The sequence below is a fragment of the Salvelinus alpinus genome, chromosome 31, assembly GCF_045679555.1.
Source record: "Salvelinus alpinus chromosome 31, SLU_Salpinus.1, whole genome shotgun sequence".
Taxonomy (NCBI): domain Eukaryota; kingdom Metazoa; phylum Chordata; class Actinopteri; order Salmoniformes; family Salmonidae; genus Salvelinus; species Salvelinus alpinus.
Window position 1 is genome coordinate 39767052 of NC_092116.1, and position 19299 is coordinate 39786350.

The 19299-nt window shown below is 43.5% G+C and overlaps 2 protein-coding genes across 3 annotated transcripts in view; one reads left to right on the forward strand and one right to left on the reverse strand.

Moving 5' to 3' along the window:
* LOC139561632 (Fc receptor-like protein 5) overlaps positions 1-19299 on the forward strand; it is a gene marked incomplete in the record, with an annotated part of 1233720 nt that overhangs the window by 614580 nt on the left and 599841 nt on the right. Inside the window, 3 exon segments of the mRNA XM_071378856.1 lie at positions 9095-9412; positions 10599-10883; positions 14571-14846. Coding sequence (XP_071234957.1) covers positions 9095-9412; positions 10599-10883; positions 14571-14846 — 879 coding nt within the window.
* LOC139561633 (butyrophilin-like protein 2) overlaps positions 1-19299 on the reverse strand; it is a 494010-nt gene that overhangs the window by 106560 nt on the left and 368151 nt on the right. The gene's annotated exons all lie outside the window — the stretch shown is intronic.

A 19299-nucleotide genomic window follows, 5' to 3' on the forward strand; every position in this document is an offset into this window, starting at 1 on the left:
ATGGTTAAGTACACATTGGAGCAATGACAGTCATTGATTGATTGTTTTTTATAAGATAAGTTTAATGCTAGCTAGCAATTTACCTTAGCTTACTGCATTCGCGGCACAGGCAGGCTCCTCGTGGAGTGCAATGTAATCAGTGTCAGAGCATTGGACTAGTTAACTGTAAGGTTGCAAGAGTGGATCCCCCGAGCTGACAAGGTTAAAAATCTGTCGAGGCAGAACGTTCCTAGGCCGTCATTGAAAATAAGAATGTGTTATTAACTGACTTGTCTAGTTAAATAAAGATTATATAAAGGTGTAAAAAAAAACAAAAAAAAACAAACGGCAAATCGGCGCCCAAAAATACCGATTTTTGAAAACTTGAAATCGGCCATTCCGATTAATTGGTCGACCTCTACTCTGAAGTCAGATTTCCCAGTTCAGAGTTTCCAGTTGTTTTGAAAGCGGCAGAAGTCATGCTGGATTGACAGCATGGCCAATGTATTCAACCTTTACTAGCCCATGGCATGTGAATGTTTATCCTTTAAACCCAGACTTGGACCACACACCCACTCCACTGAATAGCAAACTAGTGACTGCTTTGAAATGCTTGCAGTTAGTCACTGATTCCTTCCAAACCACTCATTGTTGAATTTGCAATTTCAAACTTGTTGTGTGATGTTTATGTCCAATGGCCGATGAGCACCGATACGTTTTATCTACAATATCTCTTCATATGACAAAGATTGAAAAGGATTTGCCTTTTTGTACATTTGTACATTGTCAACTTGATTCATGATGATGACTGCTAGCTTGCTTTTGAAAGTATGATGTTGACATGATCAGTCCAATCAAAGCTACGGTAGATATAATATGATTTGATGTAATTATATCTGTGGCCAATAACCTTGAGCCTTCTTGGATGGGCTCTTCTAATGTAAATCTATGGCAGCATCCAAGAGGCTTGAACTTTCTAGCTCTCTGTAGATTTTGTGGTGACGTTGTGAGTGACAGAACACTGAGCAACTAGAGAACATTAGCAACCTCTACTCTTTGTATTTTCCGCTGGCTGCCCCACCACCACAGAAGCACTGAGCCAGGCTGATACACCTGCATGTTGGAGATGCCTTAAGAATGATAAGCTGCTTTATGGAAAGAAAACATCTGTTTGCGAACTTTCCTGAAAGATGGGTCTCAAATACATAACATATGTAACATTATCAACTATAATAGCTGAGCATAAGATTACATGAAAAACATTTCTCATGAGATTTTAGGATGATTAGCTGAATAGTCAAAAACAATGTATAATGCAGTCAAAACTCAACAGCTCCACTAGGTAGAATACACTTAGATTGAAACAGTGACGTAGTCAGAACACAGGAAGGTTATATAGTTTAACACCATCTGATCTAGTCAGAATACAGGAAGGTTATATAGTTTACCACCATCTAGTCAGAATACAGGAAGGTTATATAGTTTACCACCATCTAGTCAGAATACAGGAAGGTTATATAGTTTAACACCATCTAGTCAGAATACAGGAAGGTTATATAGTTTAACACCATCTGATCTAGTCAGAATACAGGAAGGTTATATAGTTTAACATCTGATCTAGTCAGAATACAGGAAGGTTATATAGTTTAACACCATCTGATCTAGTCAGAATACAGGAAGGTTATATAGTTTAACATCTGATCTAGTCAGAATACAGGAAGGTTATATAGTTTAACATCTGATCTAGTCAGAATACAGGAAGGTTATATAGTTTAACACCATCTGATCTAGTCAGAATACAGGAAGATTATATAGTTTAACATCTGATCTAGTCAGAATACAGGAAGGTTATATAGTTTAACACCATCTGATCTAGTCAGATTACAGGAAGGTTATATAGTTTACCACCATCTGATCTAGTCAGAATACAGGAAGGTTATATAGTTTAACACCATCTGATCTAGTCAGAATACAGGAAGGTTATATAGTTTAACACCATCTAGTCAGAATATAGGAAGGTTATATAGTTTAACTCCATCTAGTCAGAATACAGGAAGTGTAACGGCGGTCCTCCTCCTCTTCATCCGAAGAGGAGGAACAAGGGTTGAACCAAAATGCAGCGGATGTTGAAGACATAATGATTTATTAAATAAACAAAACGACAAAGACGAAAACGAACTATACTTGATGAATTTTATTTAAATAAACAAAAGAGACAAAACCGAAACAATCCCGTATGGTGTAACATCGACACAGACACAGGAGACAACCACCCACCAACAAACATTGTGAACAGCCTACCTAAATATGACTCTCAATCAGAGGAAACGTCAAACACCTGCCTCTAATTGAGAGCCATACCAGGCAACCCAAAACCAACATAGAAACAGAAAACATAGAAATGCCCACCCAAACTCACGTCCTGACCAACTAACACATAAAACTAACAGAAAACAGGTCAGGAACGTGACATAACCCCCCCCCTCAAGGTGCGAACTCCGGGCGCACCAGCAGAAAGTCTAGGGGAGGGTCTGGGTGGGCATCTGACCACGGTGGTGGCTCAGGCTCAGGACGAGGTCCCCACCCCACCATAGTCAATCCCAGCTTACGTTTACCCCTTATCATGACCACCCTCTTATTTCCCCCACCTAATTTAAGGGGCAACACCAAGATAAAGGACAGCTCCGGGACAAGGTAGCTCAGGACAGAGAAATAGCTCAGGACAGAGGGATAGCTCAGGATAGAGAGGTAGCTCAGGATAAAGAGGTAGCTTAGGATAGAGGGGCAACTCCGGACTGAAAGGCAGCTCCGGACAGAGAGACAGCTCTGGACTGAGGGGCAGTTCTGAATTACTAGCCGCTTCTGGCTGAGGGACAGCTCATGGCTGACTGACGGCTCTGGACGCTCATGGCAGGCTGACGGCTCTGGACGCTCATGGCAGGCTGACGGCTCTGGACGCTCATGGCAGGCTGACGGCTCTGGACGCTCATGGCAGGCTGACGGCTCTGGACGCTCATGGCAGGCTGACGGCTCTGGACGCTCATGGCTCGCTGACGGCTCTGGCTGCTCATGGCTCGCTGACGGCTCTGGCTGCTCATGGCTCGCTGACGGCTCTGGCAGATCCTGTCTGGCTGGCGGCTCTGGCAGATCCTGTCTGGCTGGCGGCTCTGCCAGATCCTGTCTGGCTGGCGGCTCTGGCAGATCCTGTCTGGCTGGCGGCTCTGGCAGATCCTGTCTGGTTGGCGGCTCTGGCAGATCCTGTCTGGTTGGCGGCTCTGGCAGACCCTGTCTGGCGGGCGGCTCTAGCGGCTCCTGTCTGGCGGACGGCTCTGTAGGCTCATGGCAGACGGGCGGCTCTGCAGGCTCATGGCAGACGGGCGGCTTTGCAGGCTCATGGCAGACGGGCGGCTTTGCAGGCTCATGGCAGACGGGCGGCTCAGACGGCGCTGGGGAGACGGATGGCTCAGATGGCGCTGGGGAGACGGATGGCTCAGATGGCGCTGGGGAGACGGATGGCTCAGATGGCGCTGGGGAGACGGATGGCTCAGATGGCGCTGGAGAGACGGATGCCTCAGATGGCGCTGGGGAGACGGATGGCTCAGATGGCGCTGGGGAGACGGATGGCTCAGATGGCGCTGGGGAGACGGATGGCTCTGGCCGGATAAGGCGCACTGTAGACCTGGTGCGTGGTGCCGGAACTGGAGGCACCGGGCTAAGGACACGCACCTTCATACTAGTGCGGGGAGCAGGGACAGGGCACACTGGACTCTCAAAGCGTACTCTATACCTGGTGCGTGGTACCGGCACTGGTGGCACCGGGCTGAGGGCACGCACCTCAGGACTAGTACGAGGAGAAGTGACAGTGTGTACAGGACTTAGGAGACGCACAGGTGGCTTAGTGCGTGGGGCCGGAACTGGAGGCACCGAACTGGATACACGCACTATAGGGAGAGTGCGTGGAGGAGGAACAGGGCTCTGGAAACGCACTGGTAGCCTAGTGCGTAGTGTAGGCACTGTAGGTACTAGGCTGGGGCGGGGAGGTGGCGCCGGAAATACCGGACCGTGCAGGCGTACTGGCTCTCTTGAGCATTGAGCCTGCCCAACCTTACCTGGTTGAATGCTCCCGGTCGCCCGACCAGTGCGGGGAGGTGGAATAACCCGCACCGCGCTGTGTAGGCGAACCGGGGAAACCATGCGTAAGGCAGGTGCCATGTATGCCGGCCCGAGGAGACACACTGGAGACCAGACGCGTTGAGCCGGCCTCATGACACCTGGCTCAATGCCCAATCTAGCCCTACCAGTGCGGGGAGGTGGAATAACCCGCACCGGGCTATGCACACGTACAGGAGACACCCTGCGCTCTACTGCGTAACACGGTGTCTGCCCGTACTCCCGCTCTCCACGGTTAGCCTGGGAAGTGGGCGCAGGTCTCCTACCTGCCCTTGGCCCACTACCCCTTGGCCCACTACCCCTTAGCCCCCCCCCCAAGAAATTTTTGGGTGTTACTCACGGGCTTTTCGGGCTTCCGTGCAAGACGCGTCCCCTCATAACGCCGGTTCCTCTCTCTCTTTTCCTCCGCTCTCCGAGCTGCCTCCATCTCCTCACGAGCGCGCCGATATTCCCCAATGTGCGCCCAGTGTCCTTTTCCCTCTAATATTTCCTCCCAAGTCCATGATTCCTGTGTAGCAGGCCACTGCTCGAATTCACGCCGCTTGGTTCTGGATTGGTGGGTGGTTCTGTAACGGCGGTCCTCCTCCTCTTCTTCCGAAGAGGAGGAACAAGGGTTGAACCAAAATGCAGCGGATGTTGAAGACATAATGATTTATTAAATAAACAAAACGACAAAGACGAAAACGAACTATACATCGAACAACATCGACACAGACACAGGAGACAACCACCCACCAACAAACATTGTGAACAGCCTACCTAAATATGACTCTCAATCAGAGGAAACGTCAAACACCTGCCTCTAATTGAGAGCCATACCAGGCAACCCAAAACCAACATAGAAACAGAAAACATAGAAATGCCCACCCAAACTCACGTCCTGACCAACTAACACATAAAACTAACAGAAAACAGGTCAGGAACGTGACAGGAAGGTTATATAGTTTAACTCCATCTAGTCAGAATACAGGAAGGTTATATAGTTTAACACCATCTTGTGGCGAAATCCTGCACTTAAGTGCGTTGCCACTTTAAGAGCGCATGAGCAGTAGGAAGGAGGAGATAAAAGAGCTCGTTAAGCTCTATTGGAGAGGAGCTATTGATTGGCGTGACAGTTTTGGTTGTATGTGTTATGCTGCAGAGTTTGTTTGTTTTATCTTCAGCGTATGTGGTTGTACAGTGTTTGGAACAATCCTCGGTGTGATCTCTCGATGACGTGGTTGTTCTCATGTGGGACCGCGACGGTTATGGATCAAAGGGATTAGTAGCAACATTGTTGCGAAGCGTTCAACTACAACCCAACACTCCATTCGGACAGTCAGACTGTACACCTGCAACCTCAAGACCACAGCTAAGACCTGTCTTGTTCCCTTTCTCTCTTTCTCTTCCCGCTATGGTCCAGTGCTTTACACTGCAACCGACTCTATTTTCATAAATGCATTGAAGTTTCATTGGAGCTGGACTAGTGTGTATATGAACACCACACATTCATACCCTCTGCACTCCTTCCCAGGAAGAAAATACAAACTCTTGCAAATCCTCTGTGTGATGACTGGGTTCATTTGTTATTGTATGAAGTTGCTGTTTATTTGCTCTGCCATTATTGTTATATGAGGTATGCTTGGTGGGGTTACCAAGAATTGTGGAAGGACTGTGATGTGGGATCTATAGGGTGTGTATTTTTTTCTATCCGCTGGCTATCTGGTCAACAGGCTACACTCTAGGCAGTCTCTTCTGTTGGTGTGTCTGGGTCTGGTAGTGGTACTCTCGCTGTTTCGGCAGGGTTAATACCTGCCTGGCGCCCGAACAAAATCTTCTTTACCTTTCTCTAATTAATACCGCTACAATCTGATCTAGTCAGAATACAGGAAGGTTATATAGTTTAATACCATCTGATCTAGTCAGAATACAGGAAGGTTATATAGTTTAACACCATCTAGTCAGAATACAGGAAGGTTATATAGTTTAATACCATCTGATCTAGTCAGAATACAGGAAGGTTATATAGTTTACCACCATCTGATCTAGTCAGAATACAGGAAGGTTATATAGTTTAACATCTGATCTAGTCAGAATACAGGAAGGTTATATAGTTTACCACCATCTGATCTAGTCAGAATACAGGAAGGTTATATAGTTTAACATCTGATCTAGTCAGAATACAGGAAGGTTATATAGTTTAACCCCATCTAGTCAGAATACAGGAAGGTTATATAGTTTAATACCATCTGATCTAGTCAGAATACAGGAAGGTTATATAGTTTAACACCATCTAGTCAGAATACAGGAAGGTTATATAGTTTACCACCATCTGATCTAGTCAGAATACAGGAAGGTTATATAGTTTAACACCATCTGATCTAGTCAGAATACAGGAAGGTTATATAGTTTAACATCTGATCTAGTCAGAATACAGGAAGGTTATATAGTTTAACACCATCTAGTCAGAATACAGGAAGGTTATATAGTTTAATACCATCTGATCTAGTCAGAATACAGGAAGGTTATATAGTTTACCACCATCTGATCTAGTCAGAATACAGGAAGGTTATATAGTTTAACATCTGATCTAGTCAGAATACAGGAAGGTTATATAGTTTACCACCATCTGATCTAGTCAGAATACAGGAAGGTTATATAGTTTAATACCATCTGATCTAGTCAGAATACAGGAAGGTTATATAGTTTAACACCATCTAGTCAGAATACAGGAAGGTTATATAGTTTACCACCATCTGATCTAGTCAGAATACAGGAAGGTTATATAGTTTAACTCTATCTGATCTAGTCAGAATACTCTGACCACTCTGGTAGACCTACATTATGATGGTAGGCCTCTCTGGTAGGACTACATTATGATGGTAGGTCACTCCAAACATCTAGTCTAGTGTCACTGATTTTCATCATGTTTCTCCAGCAGCCCCAAACATATACAGAACAGCCAAAACAAGTCTAAGAATGGTACTTAAACTCCCCCCCTCATCTGGAGGTCCAGCATTTGAAGCAGATAGGCTGGCTATGGAACAAAATAGTAGTATTAATTCATCTGGTTCACAGAAATATCACTCAGCCTCCAGGTACCTATCCAAGTATTCTTCATTTGTTAGAGATGTCCACCAGCATAATACCAGAACCAGAGACTCTAATATTCACTGTTTAAATAGAGTATTATATCTGGTAAGAACCCATTGTAAATAATTGTGTGAACAGTAGAACATTTTAATGTGTCTGTATTTACACTAGGCAATGTAATTGCAATGTAATTGTTTTTATTTATTTATGTTAAAAAATTGGGACCACAATGGAAATGAGTCCCTGACTTTATTGTGCAATCAATTTTAAAATGTTAGTACAGTCTTATTAAAATGTTTTATCTATATATTTTATCAAACTGTGCAGCGGCCATTTGATGAACGGAAAGAGACATCTGTTCCAACGTTTTCTGTTTGTCGAGAGGCGATTTATCAAAATGTTTTAAGTGTTAAGTGCTCAAGGGCACTGACATATTTTTCACCTAGTCTCCTTTGGGATTCAAAATATGTATACAGTGATCCCTCGCCACTTCGCGGTTCACTTATCGCGGATTCGCTATTTCGCGGATTTTCATAATGCATTTTTTATTTTTTTTTGGTGCATTGTGCTCTGCATTCTGATTCGCTAAAAACTCACTCCCGCTTCTTGTATCAAAACATGCTACGAATTGTGCTATCATTTTGTCGTCTCGTGCAGTTATGTGTACGTACATAAAACAGCTTGGCAAATTTACATTAAGTTGGCCAGGAAGGAAGGAAGGACTAACGCTTGGTCGCTTAGCAACCATGGTGCGAATGGCCACTGAACTTAAGCGAGTAGCTGAGGAATGGGACCCTTTGATGAGCCGTTCATTACAGTTCTCCAACGTAATCGATGGTGGCATGTCGGTGTACAAGGATCTTTTTGCAAAGAAGAAAAAAGAGCGACAACAGCTGCCTATCACTATGCTCTTCTCCCGAACAAACACACCTGCACCGCGGGCTTCAGAAGAAGAGAACACTGCAGAGCGCAGTCAGGATGCAGCGGCCCAGTCTGAAGAGCAGTGAAACGGCCTACACGTGAGTCACTGTATTTGTATACATGTAATAGTTGCTAATTGTAAAAAAAAAAAGAAGTTTTCTATTTCGCGGATTTCACTTATCGCGGGTCATTTTCGGAACGTAACCCCCGCGATAAACGAGGGATTACTGTATATATTTTTTACATACATGGTACAGTTATATTCAGCATTTTACATGAGAAAGATATAAATTGTTTGGACACACCTACTCATTCCAGGGTTTTTCTTTATTTTTTACTGTTTTCTACATTGTAGAATAATAGTGAAGACATCAAAACTATGAAATAACACATATGGAATCATGTAATAACCAAAACAGTGTTAAACAAATCAACATATATTTGAGATTCTTCAAAGTCGCCACCCTTTGTCCTGATAACAGCTTAATGACAAAGTGAAAATAGGTTCAGAAAATGTAGCAAATCTGAAGATTTTTTTCTTCCTGAATTACCTTATTTGCATAAGTAATTAGACTATTTGCTATTAGACTCAAAATTGATCTCAGGTGCATCCTGTTTCCATTGATCATCCTTGAGATGTTTCTACAACTTGATTGGAGTCCAACTGTGGTAAATTCAATTGATTGGACATGATGTGGAAAGGCAAACACCTGTCTATATAAGGTTCCACAGTTGACAGTGCATGTCAGAGCAAAAACCAAGCCATGAGGTCGAAGGAATTGTCCGCAGAGCTCCAAGACAGGAAGGAGTCGAGGCACAGATCTGGGGAAGGGAACCAAAACATGGAAAGAGACCCGACCCCTCTGGAGGAGCAGTTGTAGAGGTGTCTTTAACTGTGTGTCGTTTTGTTTTTCTCCAGGGTCGTCTGAGGTTGTTGGTTCGACTGACCGAGTCGTTGCCTTAGCTGGTGATGACGTCATTCTACCATGTTTCCTGAAACCCAATGTCAGTGCTGAGGACATGGTAGTGGATTGGAAAGGATTGAACCCGACAACAAAAAATGTCCATCTTTACCTTGACGGTCGAGACTCCAATGAGGATCAGTTTCCATCCTACAGGGGAAGGACATCAATGTTTAATGAAGAACTGAAGAATGGCAACGTCTCCTTAAAGCTGATCAACGTTACTCTCTCTGATGCTGGAAGATACAGGTGCCTCATTCCAACACTGACCAGCCAGGTGAAGGAAACCACCGTTCAACTCTTTGTTGGTGAGTCATGAATACTGTCCTCTGTTAGAGATCATGTATTCAGCTGGTCTTCCTCCCTCATCATGTATTCAGCTGGTCTTCCTCCCTCATCATTCCTTCCTCTGTTATAGATCATGTATTCAGCTGGTCTTCCTCCCTCATGTATTCAGCTGGTCTGTCACACTGGCTGTATTCCTACTACCTACTGTTGACTCACTGCTGTGTCCTAATATTCCTACTACCTACTGTTGACTCACTGCTGTGTCCTAATATTCCTACTACCTACTGTTGACTCACTGCTGTGTCCTAATATTCCTACTACCTACTGTTGACTCACAGTAGTTACTATGTACTGATAGTGATACATACTATAGAGAAGGTATTGTCTAGTCAACAACATTGTGCTGCTTTGTTAATTGATTTGTCCAAGGCTTTTGACCCAGTGAATTATTGATGTCTTTCAAGTAAAGCTGTTGCTGGTTTAATGATTATCTCATTGTTACATCACAATGTATTCAGGTTGATGACATGTTAATACTGGAGTGCTGCAGGGTTCTGTTAATACTGGAGTGCTGCAGGGTTCTGTTGATACTGGAGTGCTGCAGGGTTCTGTTAATACTGGAGTGCTGCAGGGGTCTGTTAATACTGGAGTGCTGCAGGGTTATGTTAATACTGGAGTGCTGCAGGGGTCTGTTAATACTGGAGTGCTGCAGGGGTCTGTTAATATTGGAGTGCTGCAGGGTTCTGTTAATACTGGAGTGCTGCAGGGGTCTGTTAATACTGGAGTGCTGCAGGGTTATGTTAATACTGGAGTGCTGCAGGGTTATGTTAATACTGGAGTGCTGCAGGGTCATGTTAATACTGGAGTGCTGCAGGGTCATGTTAATACTGGAGTGCTGCAGGGTCCTGTTAATACTGGAGTGCTGCAGGGTTCTGTTAATACTGGAGTGCTGCAGGGTTCTGTTAATACTGGAGTGCTGCAGGGTTCTGTTAATACTGGAGTGCTGCAGGGTTCTGTTAATACTGGAGTGCTGCAGGGTTCTGTTAATACTGGAGTGCTGCAGGGTTCTGTTAATACTGGAGTGCTGCAGGGTTCTGTTAATACTGGAGTGCTGCAGGGTTCTGTTAATACTGGAGTGCTGCAGGGTTCTGTTCATGACTTCTGACCATCTTTCTGTTAGTACTGTTTTATCTTGTATCTGTGTAGGTGCTGTATCTCAGCCAGTGATATCTATTGTTGGAACTAAAGACTGGGGGTTCGTCCTGAAGTGTGAGTCTGGAGGCTGGTTTCCTGAACCTGAGATGGAGTGGCTGGACAGTTCTGGAACCATCCTCCCTGCTGATGGACCTCCAGAGAGACACAGGGACTCAGAGGGCCTCTACGCTGTGAGACAACATGTCACCGTGAACAAGACTGACACCAACAGGTTCACCTGTAGAGTTCACCAGCCGGAGATCAACCACATGAAGGAGACAGAGATTCATGTCCCAGGTGAGGTCTTCATTGGTTAACCCAAATACCTGAGACCCCTAGTTAGACTAGTTAGTGGAGGATGGTTTCCTAGGGGATGACCTTATTGGTCTGTTTTCAGTAGTATTTATAAATGATGCTTTACTTCCTGTACAGTATACAGTTGAAGTTGGAAATGTGCATACACTTTAGCCAAATACATTTAAACTCAGTTTTTCACAATTCCTGACATTTAATCCTTGTAAAATTCCCGGTCTTAGGTCAGTTAGGATCACCACTATTTTAAGAATGTGAAATGTCAGAATATTAGTAGAGAATGATTTTTCAGCTTTTATTTCTTTCATCACATTCCCAGTGGGTCAGAAGTTTACATACACTCAATTAGTAATTGGTAGCATAGCCTTTAAATTGTTTAACTTGGGTCAAATGTTTCGGGTAGCCTTCCACAAGCTTCCCACAATAAGTTGGGTGAATTGTCCCATTCCTCCAGACAGAGCTGGTGTAACTGAGTCAGTTTTGAAGGCCTCCTTGCTCATACACGCTTTTTCAGTTCTGCCAGCAAATTTTCTACAGGATTGAGGTCAGGGCTTTGTGATGGCCACTCCAATACCTTGACTTTGTTGTCCTTAAGCCATTTTGCAACAACTTTGGAAGTATGCTTGGGGTCATTGTCCATTTGGAAGACCCATTTGCGACATAGCTTTAACTTCCTGACTGATGTCTTGAGATGTTGCTTCAAAATATCCACATAATTTTCCTGCCTCATGATGCCATCTTTGAAGTGCACCAGTCCCTCCTGCAGCAAAGCACCCTCACAACATGATGCTGCCACCCCTGTGCTTCACGGTTGGGATGGTTTTCTTCGGCTTGCAAGCCTCCCCCTTTTTCTTCCAATCATAACGATGGTCATTATGGCCAAACAGTTCTATTTTTGTTTCATCAGACCAGAGGACATTTCTCCAAAAAGTACGATCTTTGTCCCCATGTGCAGTTGCAAACAGTAGTCTTGCTTTTTTGTGTGGTTTTGGAGCAGTGGCTTTGCTGAGCGGCCTTTCAGGTTATGTCAATATAGGACTAGTTTTACTGTGGATATAGATACTTTTGTACTCGTTTCCTCCAGCATCTTCACAAGGTCCTTTGCTGCTGTTCTGGGATTGATTTGCACTTTTCGTACCAAAGTACGTTCATCTCTAGGAGACAGAACACGTCTCCTTCCGGAGTGGTATGACGGCTGCGTGGTCCCATGGTGTTTATACTTACATACTATTGTCTGTACAGATGAACGTGGTACCTTCAGGCATTTGGAGATTGCTCCCAAGGATGAACCAGACTTGTGGAGGTCTTGTCACACCCTGACCTTAGAGCCTTTTTATTTCTCTATTTGGTTAGGTCAGGGTGTGATTTGGGTGGGCATTCTAGTTTTTCTATTTCTTTGTTGGCCGGGTATGGTTCCCAATCAGAGGCAGCTGTCTATCGTTGTCTCTGATTGGGGATCATACTTAGGCAGCCCTTTTTCCCACCTTAGATTGTGGGATCTTGTTTTTGCATAGTTGCTGTCTAGCAGAACGTTACGTTCGGTTTTGTGTTTTGTTGTTTTGTCGGAGTTCAGTATTAAAAATCATGAACACTTTCCACGCTGCGCTTTGGTCTCATTCATCGACGGACGTAACAGGTCTACAAGGCGTTGGCCTTGAAATACATCCACAGGTACACCTCCAATTGACTCAAATTATGTCAATTAGCCTATCAGAATCCTCTAAAGCCATGACAATTTTCTTGATTTTTCCAAGCTGTTTAAAGGCACAGTCAACTTAGTGTATGTAAACTTCTGACCCACTGGAATTGTGATACCGTTAATTATAATCTGTCTGTAAACAATTGTTGGAAAAATGAATTGTGTCATGCACAAAGTAGATGTCCTAACTGACTTGCCAAAACTATAGAAATTTGTGGAGAGGTTGAAAAACTAGTTTTAATGACTCCAACCTAAGTGTATGTAAACTTCCGACTTCAACTGTATGTGTGACTTCCATGTTGAGGCCCTCTTTATGGTAGTGGTGGGCAGGAGGGGCATATGTCTGATCTGAGGGGGCCTAAATGGGGTGTGGGCATGGTTGACTTGGGGGGGGTGTTGATTGGTGTGGTGTTGTGGTCTGGATGTAGGTCCTCTCGGCGTGGGTCCTCTGTGTAGGTCCAGGGGGGGTCTGGGAGAGTGTTTCGCTGGTCTGGGCGGGGTGTCTATTGATCTGTTGCTCATGTGTGAAGTGTTGGGACTGCGTTTGAGAGCGATGTCCTTTAGAGTCCGGGGCGAAGGTGGGCACTGCTGCCTTGTATAGGTGGACCTGGTCATAGAGGCTGTTCAAGTCCAGGGTGGAGTGGTGGGCCAGGAAAACATTTGGGTTTTGAGGCACAGTCACAGGAAATACTTGTGTTTACCTGCTGTATGGTAGCAGCAGGGTGGAGATAACCACTTGGGGAAAGTGGAAGAAGCTTTTTCAATCACTCCCTTGAGTGCTGTGGCTACCCTTTCCTGCTGGGCCCTCAGGTAATTTGTGCCTGTGTATTATTATTATTATTATCATTATTTAGCTGGGTGAACCTAGTTGGTCCTCAGACAGAAGGTCTAGGGCGCGCTGGGTGTTTGGACACCAGAGTTCAGACACACTATGTTTGGGAAAAAGTTTATTTTCATATTTCCCATTTGAGTCCATAAAGGGTACAATCTGTGTCTTGTGTATGTCCTCAGTGGGTGTGGGGGGGTCGTTAGGAGGGCTATCAGGGTGGCTGACAGGGGGTGAGATCCCCTGGGCTTTGGGTTCTTCATGTATCTGATTTTGACGCTATGGTCAGAGGTGGACTTCTGCTATGGTGTCCAGACTTTTGTCGGGGGCTGAGGTGGGCTGTTCTGATGGCTTCTCTGCGGGGGTGGCCACCTCTCTAGTGGGTTGTTCTCTATCACACACCATCCCCCTCACCATCTCCTCCAGCTGGCTGACCCTCTCCTCCAGCTGGCTGACCCTCTCCTCCAGCTGGCTGACCCTCTCCTCCAGCTGGCTGACCCTCTCCTCCAGCTGGCTGACCCTCTCCTCCAGCTGGCTGACCCTCTCCTCCAGCTGGCTGACCCTCCTCCAGCTGGCTGACCCTCTCCTCCAGCTGGCTGACCCTCTCCTCCAGCTGTCTGGTTGAGGGGGTGTTGTTGTGATGGACTGTTGTCTGGTTGGGGTAACAACTCTACAAGTGTACCAACTCTGAAGGAGAATCACCACTGTTAAGTGGTGCTGAAACCTGCATTATAAACTGGGTGGTCCTTCTTTACACTGTTAAGTGGTGCTGAAACCTGCATTATAAACTGGGTGGTTCTTCTTTACACTGTTAAGTGGTGCTGAAACCTGCATTATAAACTGGGTGGTTCTTCTTTACACTGTTAAGTGGTGCTGAAACCTGCATTATAAACTGGGTGGTTCTTCTTTACACTTAAGTGGTGCTGAAACCTGCATTATAAACTGGGTGGTTCTTCTTTACACTGTTAAGTGGTGCTGAAACCTGCATTATAAACTGGGTGGGGTTCCAGCCCTGAATGCTGATTGGCTGGAAGCAGTGGTATATAAGAACGTCTGCTACTGGTATGACAAAACACTTATTTATTTGCTAAAGTACTCCAAAGCTCATCTTCTCATGACCTTGTCTCTCCCTCTTTCTCTTTCTCAGATCTCTCTCTTCCTGCCTCTCTGAGCGTCAGTCCTGACAGATCTCAGTTCTATGAATATGAGTCTGTCTCTCTGAGCTGTGAGGTTCAGGGGAACTCTGCTGGATGGAGAGTGGTGAGGAACACATCGAGAGGAATCCTTTCAGAGTGTAACACTAACTGGGGAAAACAACAAGGGTCTTCATGCATCGTGTCACTAATACCATCATACAGTGGAGTGTACTGGTGTGAGTCTGGGTCTGGAGAACACAGCAATGCTGTCAACATCACAGTACATGGTATGTCCACAAACACCATCTACTAACATTATAGTGTTTAGTGGTTCATCTGGTTTCAGATAGCTGATGTTATGTTTATATATGATGTTTATATATTATATACAGCTGGAGCTGTGATCCTGGAGAGACCTGTTTATATATTATATACAGCTGGAGCTGTGATCCTGGAGAGACCTGTTTATATATGATGTTTATATATTATATACAGATGGAGCTGTGATCCTGGAGAGACCTGTTTATATATGATGTTTATATATTATATACAGCTGGAGCTGTGATCCTGGAGAGACCTGTTTATATATTATATACAGCTGGAGCTGTGATCCTGGAGAGACCTGTTTATATATGATGTTTATATATTATATACAGCTGGAGCTGTGATCCTGGAGAGCCCTGTTTATATATTATATACAGCTGGAGCTGTGATCCTGGAGAGACCTGTTTATATATGATGTTTATATATTATATACAGCTGGAGCTGTGATCCTGGAGAGACCTGTTTATATATTATATACAGCTGGAGCTGTGATCCTGGAGAGACCTGTTTATATATGATGTTTATATATTATATACAGCTGGAGCTGTGATCCTGGAGAGACCTGTTTATATATTATATACAGCTGGAGCTGTGATCCTGGAGAGACCTGTTTATATATGATGTTTATATATTATATACAGCTGGAGCTGTGATCCTGGAGAGACCTGTTTATATATGATGTTTATATATTATATACAGCTGGAGCTGTGATCCTGGAGAGACCTGTTTATATATTATATACAGCTGGAGCTGTGATCCTGGAGAGACCTGTTTATATATTATATACAGCTGGAGCTGTGATCCTGGAGAGACCTGTTTATATATGATGTTTATATATTATATACAGCTGGAGCTGTGATCCTGGAGAGACCTGTTTATATATTATATACAGCTGGAGCTGTGATCCTAGAGAGACCTGTTTATATATGATGTTTATATATTATATACAGATGGAGCTGTGATCCTGGAGAGTCCTGTTTATATATGATGTTTATATATTATATACAGCTGGAGCTGTGATCCTGGAGAGCCCTGTCCTTCCTGTGACTGGGGGAGATTCTGTGACTCTGCGCTGCAGATATCAGGGAACTCCCTCTAACCTCACAGCTGATTTCTACAAAGATGGATCCCTCATCAGGACTGAGACTACAGGAGAGATGACCATCCCTGCAGTATCCAAGTCAGATGAAGGACTCTACAAGTGTACCAACTCTGAAGGAGAATCACCAGAGAGCTGGATGACAGTGACAGGTGAGAATATGAGAAACCTTGACACAGATTATCTGGTTATTCTTTACACTGAAGTGGTGTTAAAACCTGCATTATAAACTGGGTGGGTCTTCACACTTAAGTGGTGGTAAAACTGAAATTGTAGCGCTCCAAATTCAAACTACAGAAATATCAATATTCAACCTTCACAAAAATATAAGTTAAGACATCAAAATAAAGCTTATCTTCTTGTTAACTTCACTGCGCTACGGATCCCTTTTACGGGATCACTTTCCTAAACAACCGCTAGAATTGCAGGCCGCCAAATGCATAAATATTACAAAAAATATTTATAATCATGCAATCACAAGTGAAATATACCAAAACGCAGCTTAGCTTGTTGTTAATCCACCTATCGTGTTAGATTTTGAAAATATGCTTTACAGCGAAAGAAATTTAAGCTTTTGTGAGTGTATCAATCAATGGTACAACAGCTAGCCCCAAATTAGCTTGGTCACGAAAGTCAGAAAAGCAATAAAATGAATCGCTTACCTTTGATAATCTTCGGATGTTTGCACTCACGAGACTCCCAGTTACACAACAAATGTTATTTTTGTTCGATAAATATTACTTTTATCACAAAAAAATTATGTTGAGAAAACCAAAGCCTTGTTCCGGTCGACAAATTCCAAAAAGTATCCGTAATTGTCGTAGAAACATGTCAAATGTTTTTTATAATCAATCCTCAGGTTGTTTTTAACAAACATAATCGATAATATTTCAACCGGACCGTAACCTATTCTTTAGGAGAGAAAAGGAAAATGGGGTGCCCCTCTCTCTCAGGAAACATTCAGAGGACAGCTGACTACTTTTGAAACATCTCGCTCATTTTTCAAAATAAAAGCCTGAAACTATGTCTAAAGCCTGGACACAGCCTGAGGAAGCCATTGGAAAAGGAATCTGGTTGATACCCCTTTAAATGGAAGAAAGACGGGCCAGGAAACACAGATAAAAAAAAATAAAAAATCACTTCCGGGTTAGATTTGATCAGGTTTTCGCCTGCAGAATAAGTATTGTTATACTCACAGACAATATTTTGACAGTTTTGGAAACTTTGGAGTGTTTTTTTAAGAGGTTAACCTTTTAGCGCTAGGGGTCAGCTGCAGGGGCACAATATGGTATTCTGAACACAGTGTGTACTATATTATATTACCTCTTAGTAGAAGTAGAAAGTAGGATGGATTAGAGTCAACTACCACAATATGGTATTCTGAACACAGTGTGTACTATATTATATTACCTCTTAGTAGAAGTAGAAAGTAGGCTGGAAAAGAGTCAACTACCACAATATGTAATGTAACTGATATGAATTAATGCATTTAGGAGTAAATAGTCTTGGTATTGATCCAGGCTGTATAACAACTGGCCGTGATTGGGAGTCCCATTGGCCCAGCAACGTCCTGGTTTTGCCAGTGTATGTCGTCATTGTAAATAAGAATTTGTTCTTAACTGACTTGCCAAGTTAAAGAGGTAAACTATTAAAAACAAATAATGGGTATTGATGATGAATCCAAAATTAAATTCGGAGCAAAGCCTCCTTCACTCATGCTGCCAAACATACCCTCGTAAAACTGACTATCCTACCGATCCTCGACTTCGGCGATGTCATTTACAAAATAGCCTCCAACACTCTACTCAGCAAATTGGATGTAGTCTATCACAGTGCCATCCGTTTTGTCACCAAAGCCACATATACTACCCATCACTGCGACCTGTATACCCTTGTTGGCTGGCCCTCACATCATACTCGTCGCCAAACCCACTGGCTCCAGGTCATCTATAAGTCTCTGCTAGGTAAAGACCTGCCTTATCTCAGCTCACTGGCACCTGTCGTGGAAAATCATTTTCAAATACAACGCTTACCAGAACTTTTAAAATCAAACATGCTCTTTATTACAACTGTACAGCCCAATGGCATGTCCCCGCGGAACACACCCCGCGGAACACACCCCGCGGAACACCCCCCCCTCTCCCAGAGCCTTAGCTCCTATATTTATACACACATAGCACTATGTCCATTCCTTATGCAAATGACCTTTCTTTTCTTAAGTCTTCCACCACCATTATCTTTTAGTTCAAGCCTCCTACTTATTCACACCCAATAACGCTCATATCTGCTCTCAGCTAGACTACAATGGTGGCCGGACCCTCCATCCTAGTGTGTCAGCAGATTCTGTGTCTCTTGCTTTCATCAATGTGTCAATGCACTTTGCCCCCATTGGAATCAGCAGATTCTGTCCTATATGTTTTTAGAAGCAGCTGACCATGGGTCCCTCTATCTTTAGTGTGTCAGCATAATGTGTCAATGTACTCTTTGTTTTGTTTGCCTTTATTGGAATCAGCAGACTCTACCCTATAGGCCTTCATTTTAGAAGCAGCTGACTATGAATCTCTTTATCATTAGTGTCAGGTCAGCAGACCCTGTGTCTCTCCCTTTCATTAGTGTCAGGTCAGCAGACCATGTGTCTCCCTTTCATTACTGTGATCTATTTTTAATGTTCAGCCATTTTATACATCTATGTGCTGTCCTATACATCTCATTTACTCCTACAAATCCCTCCTCTGGGGCTAATTAGCCACATAAAATATACAAATATGACTTTGGGATAGTAAATGAGAATACCTATGATGGACAAGAAAATACAAAAACAGAGTAAACCATATAAACCAACTAGACCAAACATCTCCAAATGATTAATAGGAGTAAAAGATCCAATCAGAAACAGTAAAGAAAACCTAACTAGACCAAACATCTCCAATTGTCATAAGAGTAAAAGATCAAATTAGGTATAAAAAATAAAAGATAATACAATGAATATAATAATAAATTGAATATGAGAAAACATATTCAGTGACAAAAGAAAATTGACACAACATCATTCTAAATTTAAGCATTTCAACATGATCCTCCCTCGCAGACACCTCTCTAATAAAGTGATATCAATTAAGGACATGGTCCATAGACACTTGTAACCGGAATACCCTCTGTTACCTAACATGTTTTTGAAATTAACCTAGTTTTTAGAAGGCATAACTAGTACCACTTGCACTTACGGCGCAAATGACACTGTTTGTGGACATGTACAAGTAGACATTCATCTGAATTTGGGAATACAGCATATACAGGTAGACCATCCTTACGAAAAT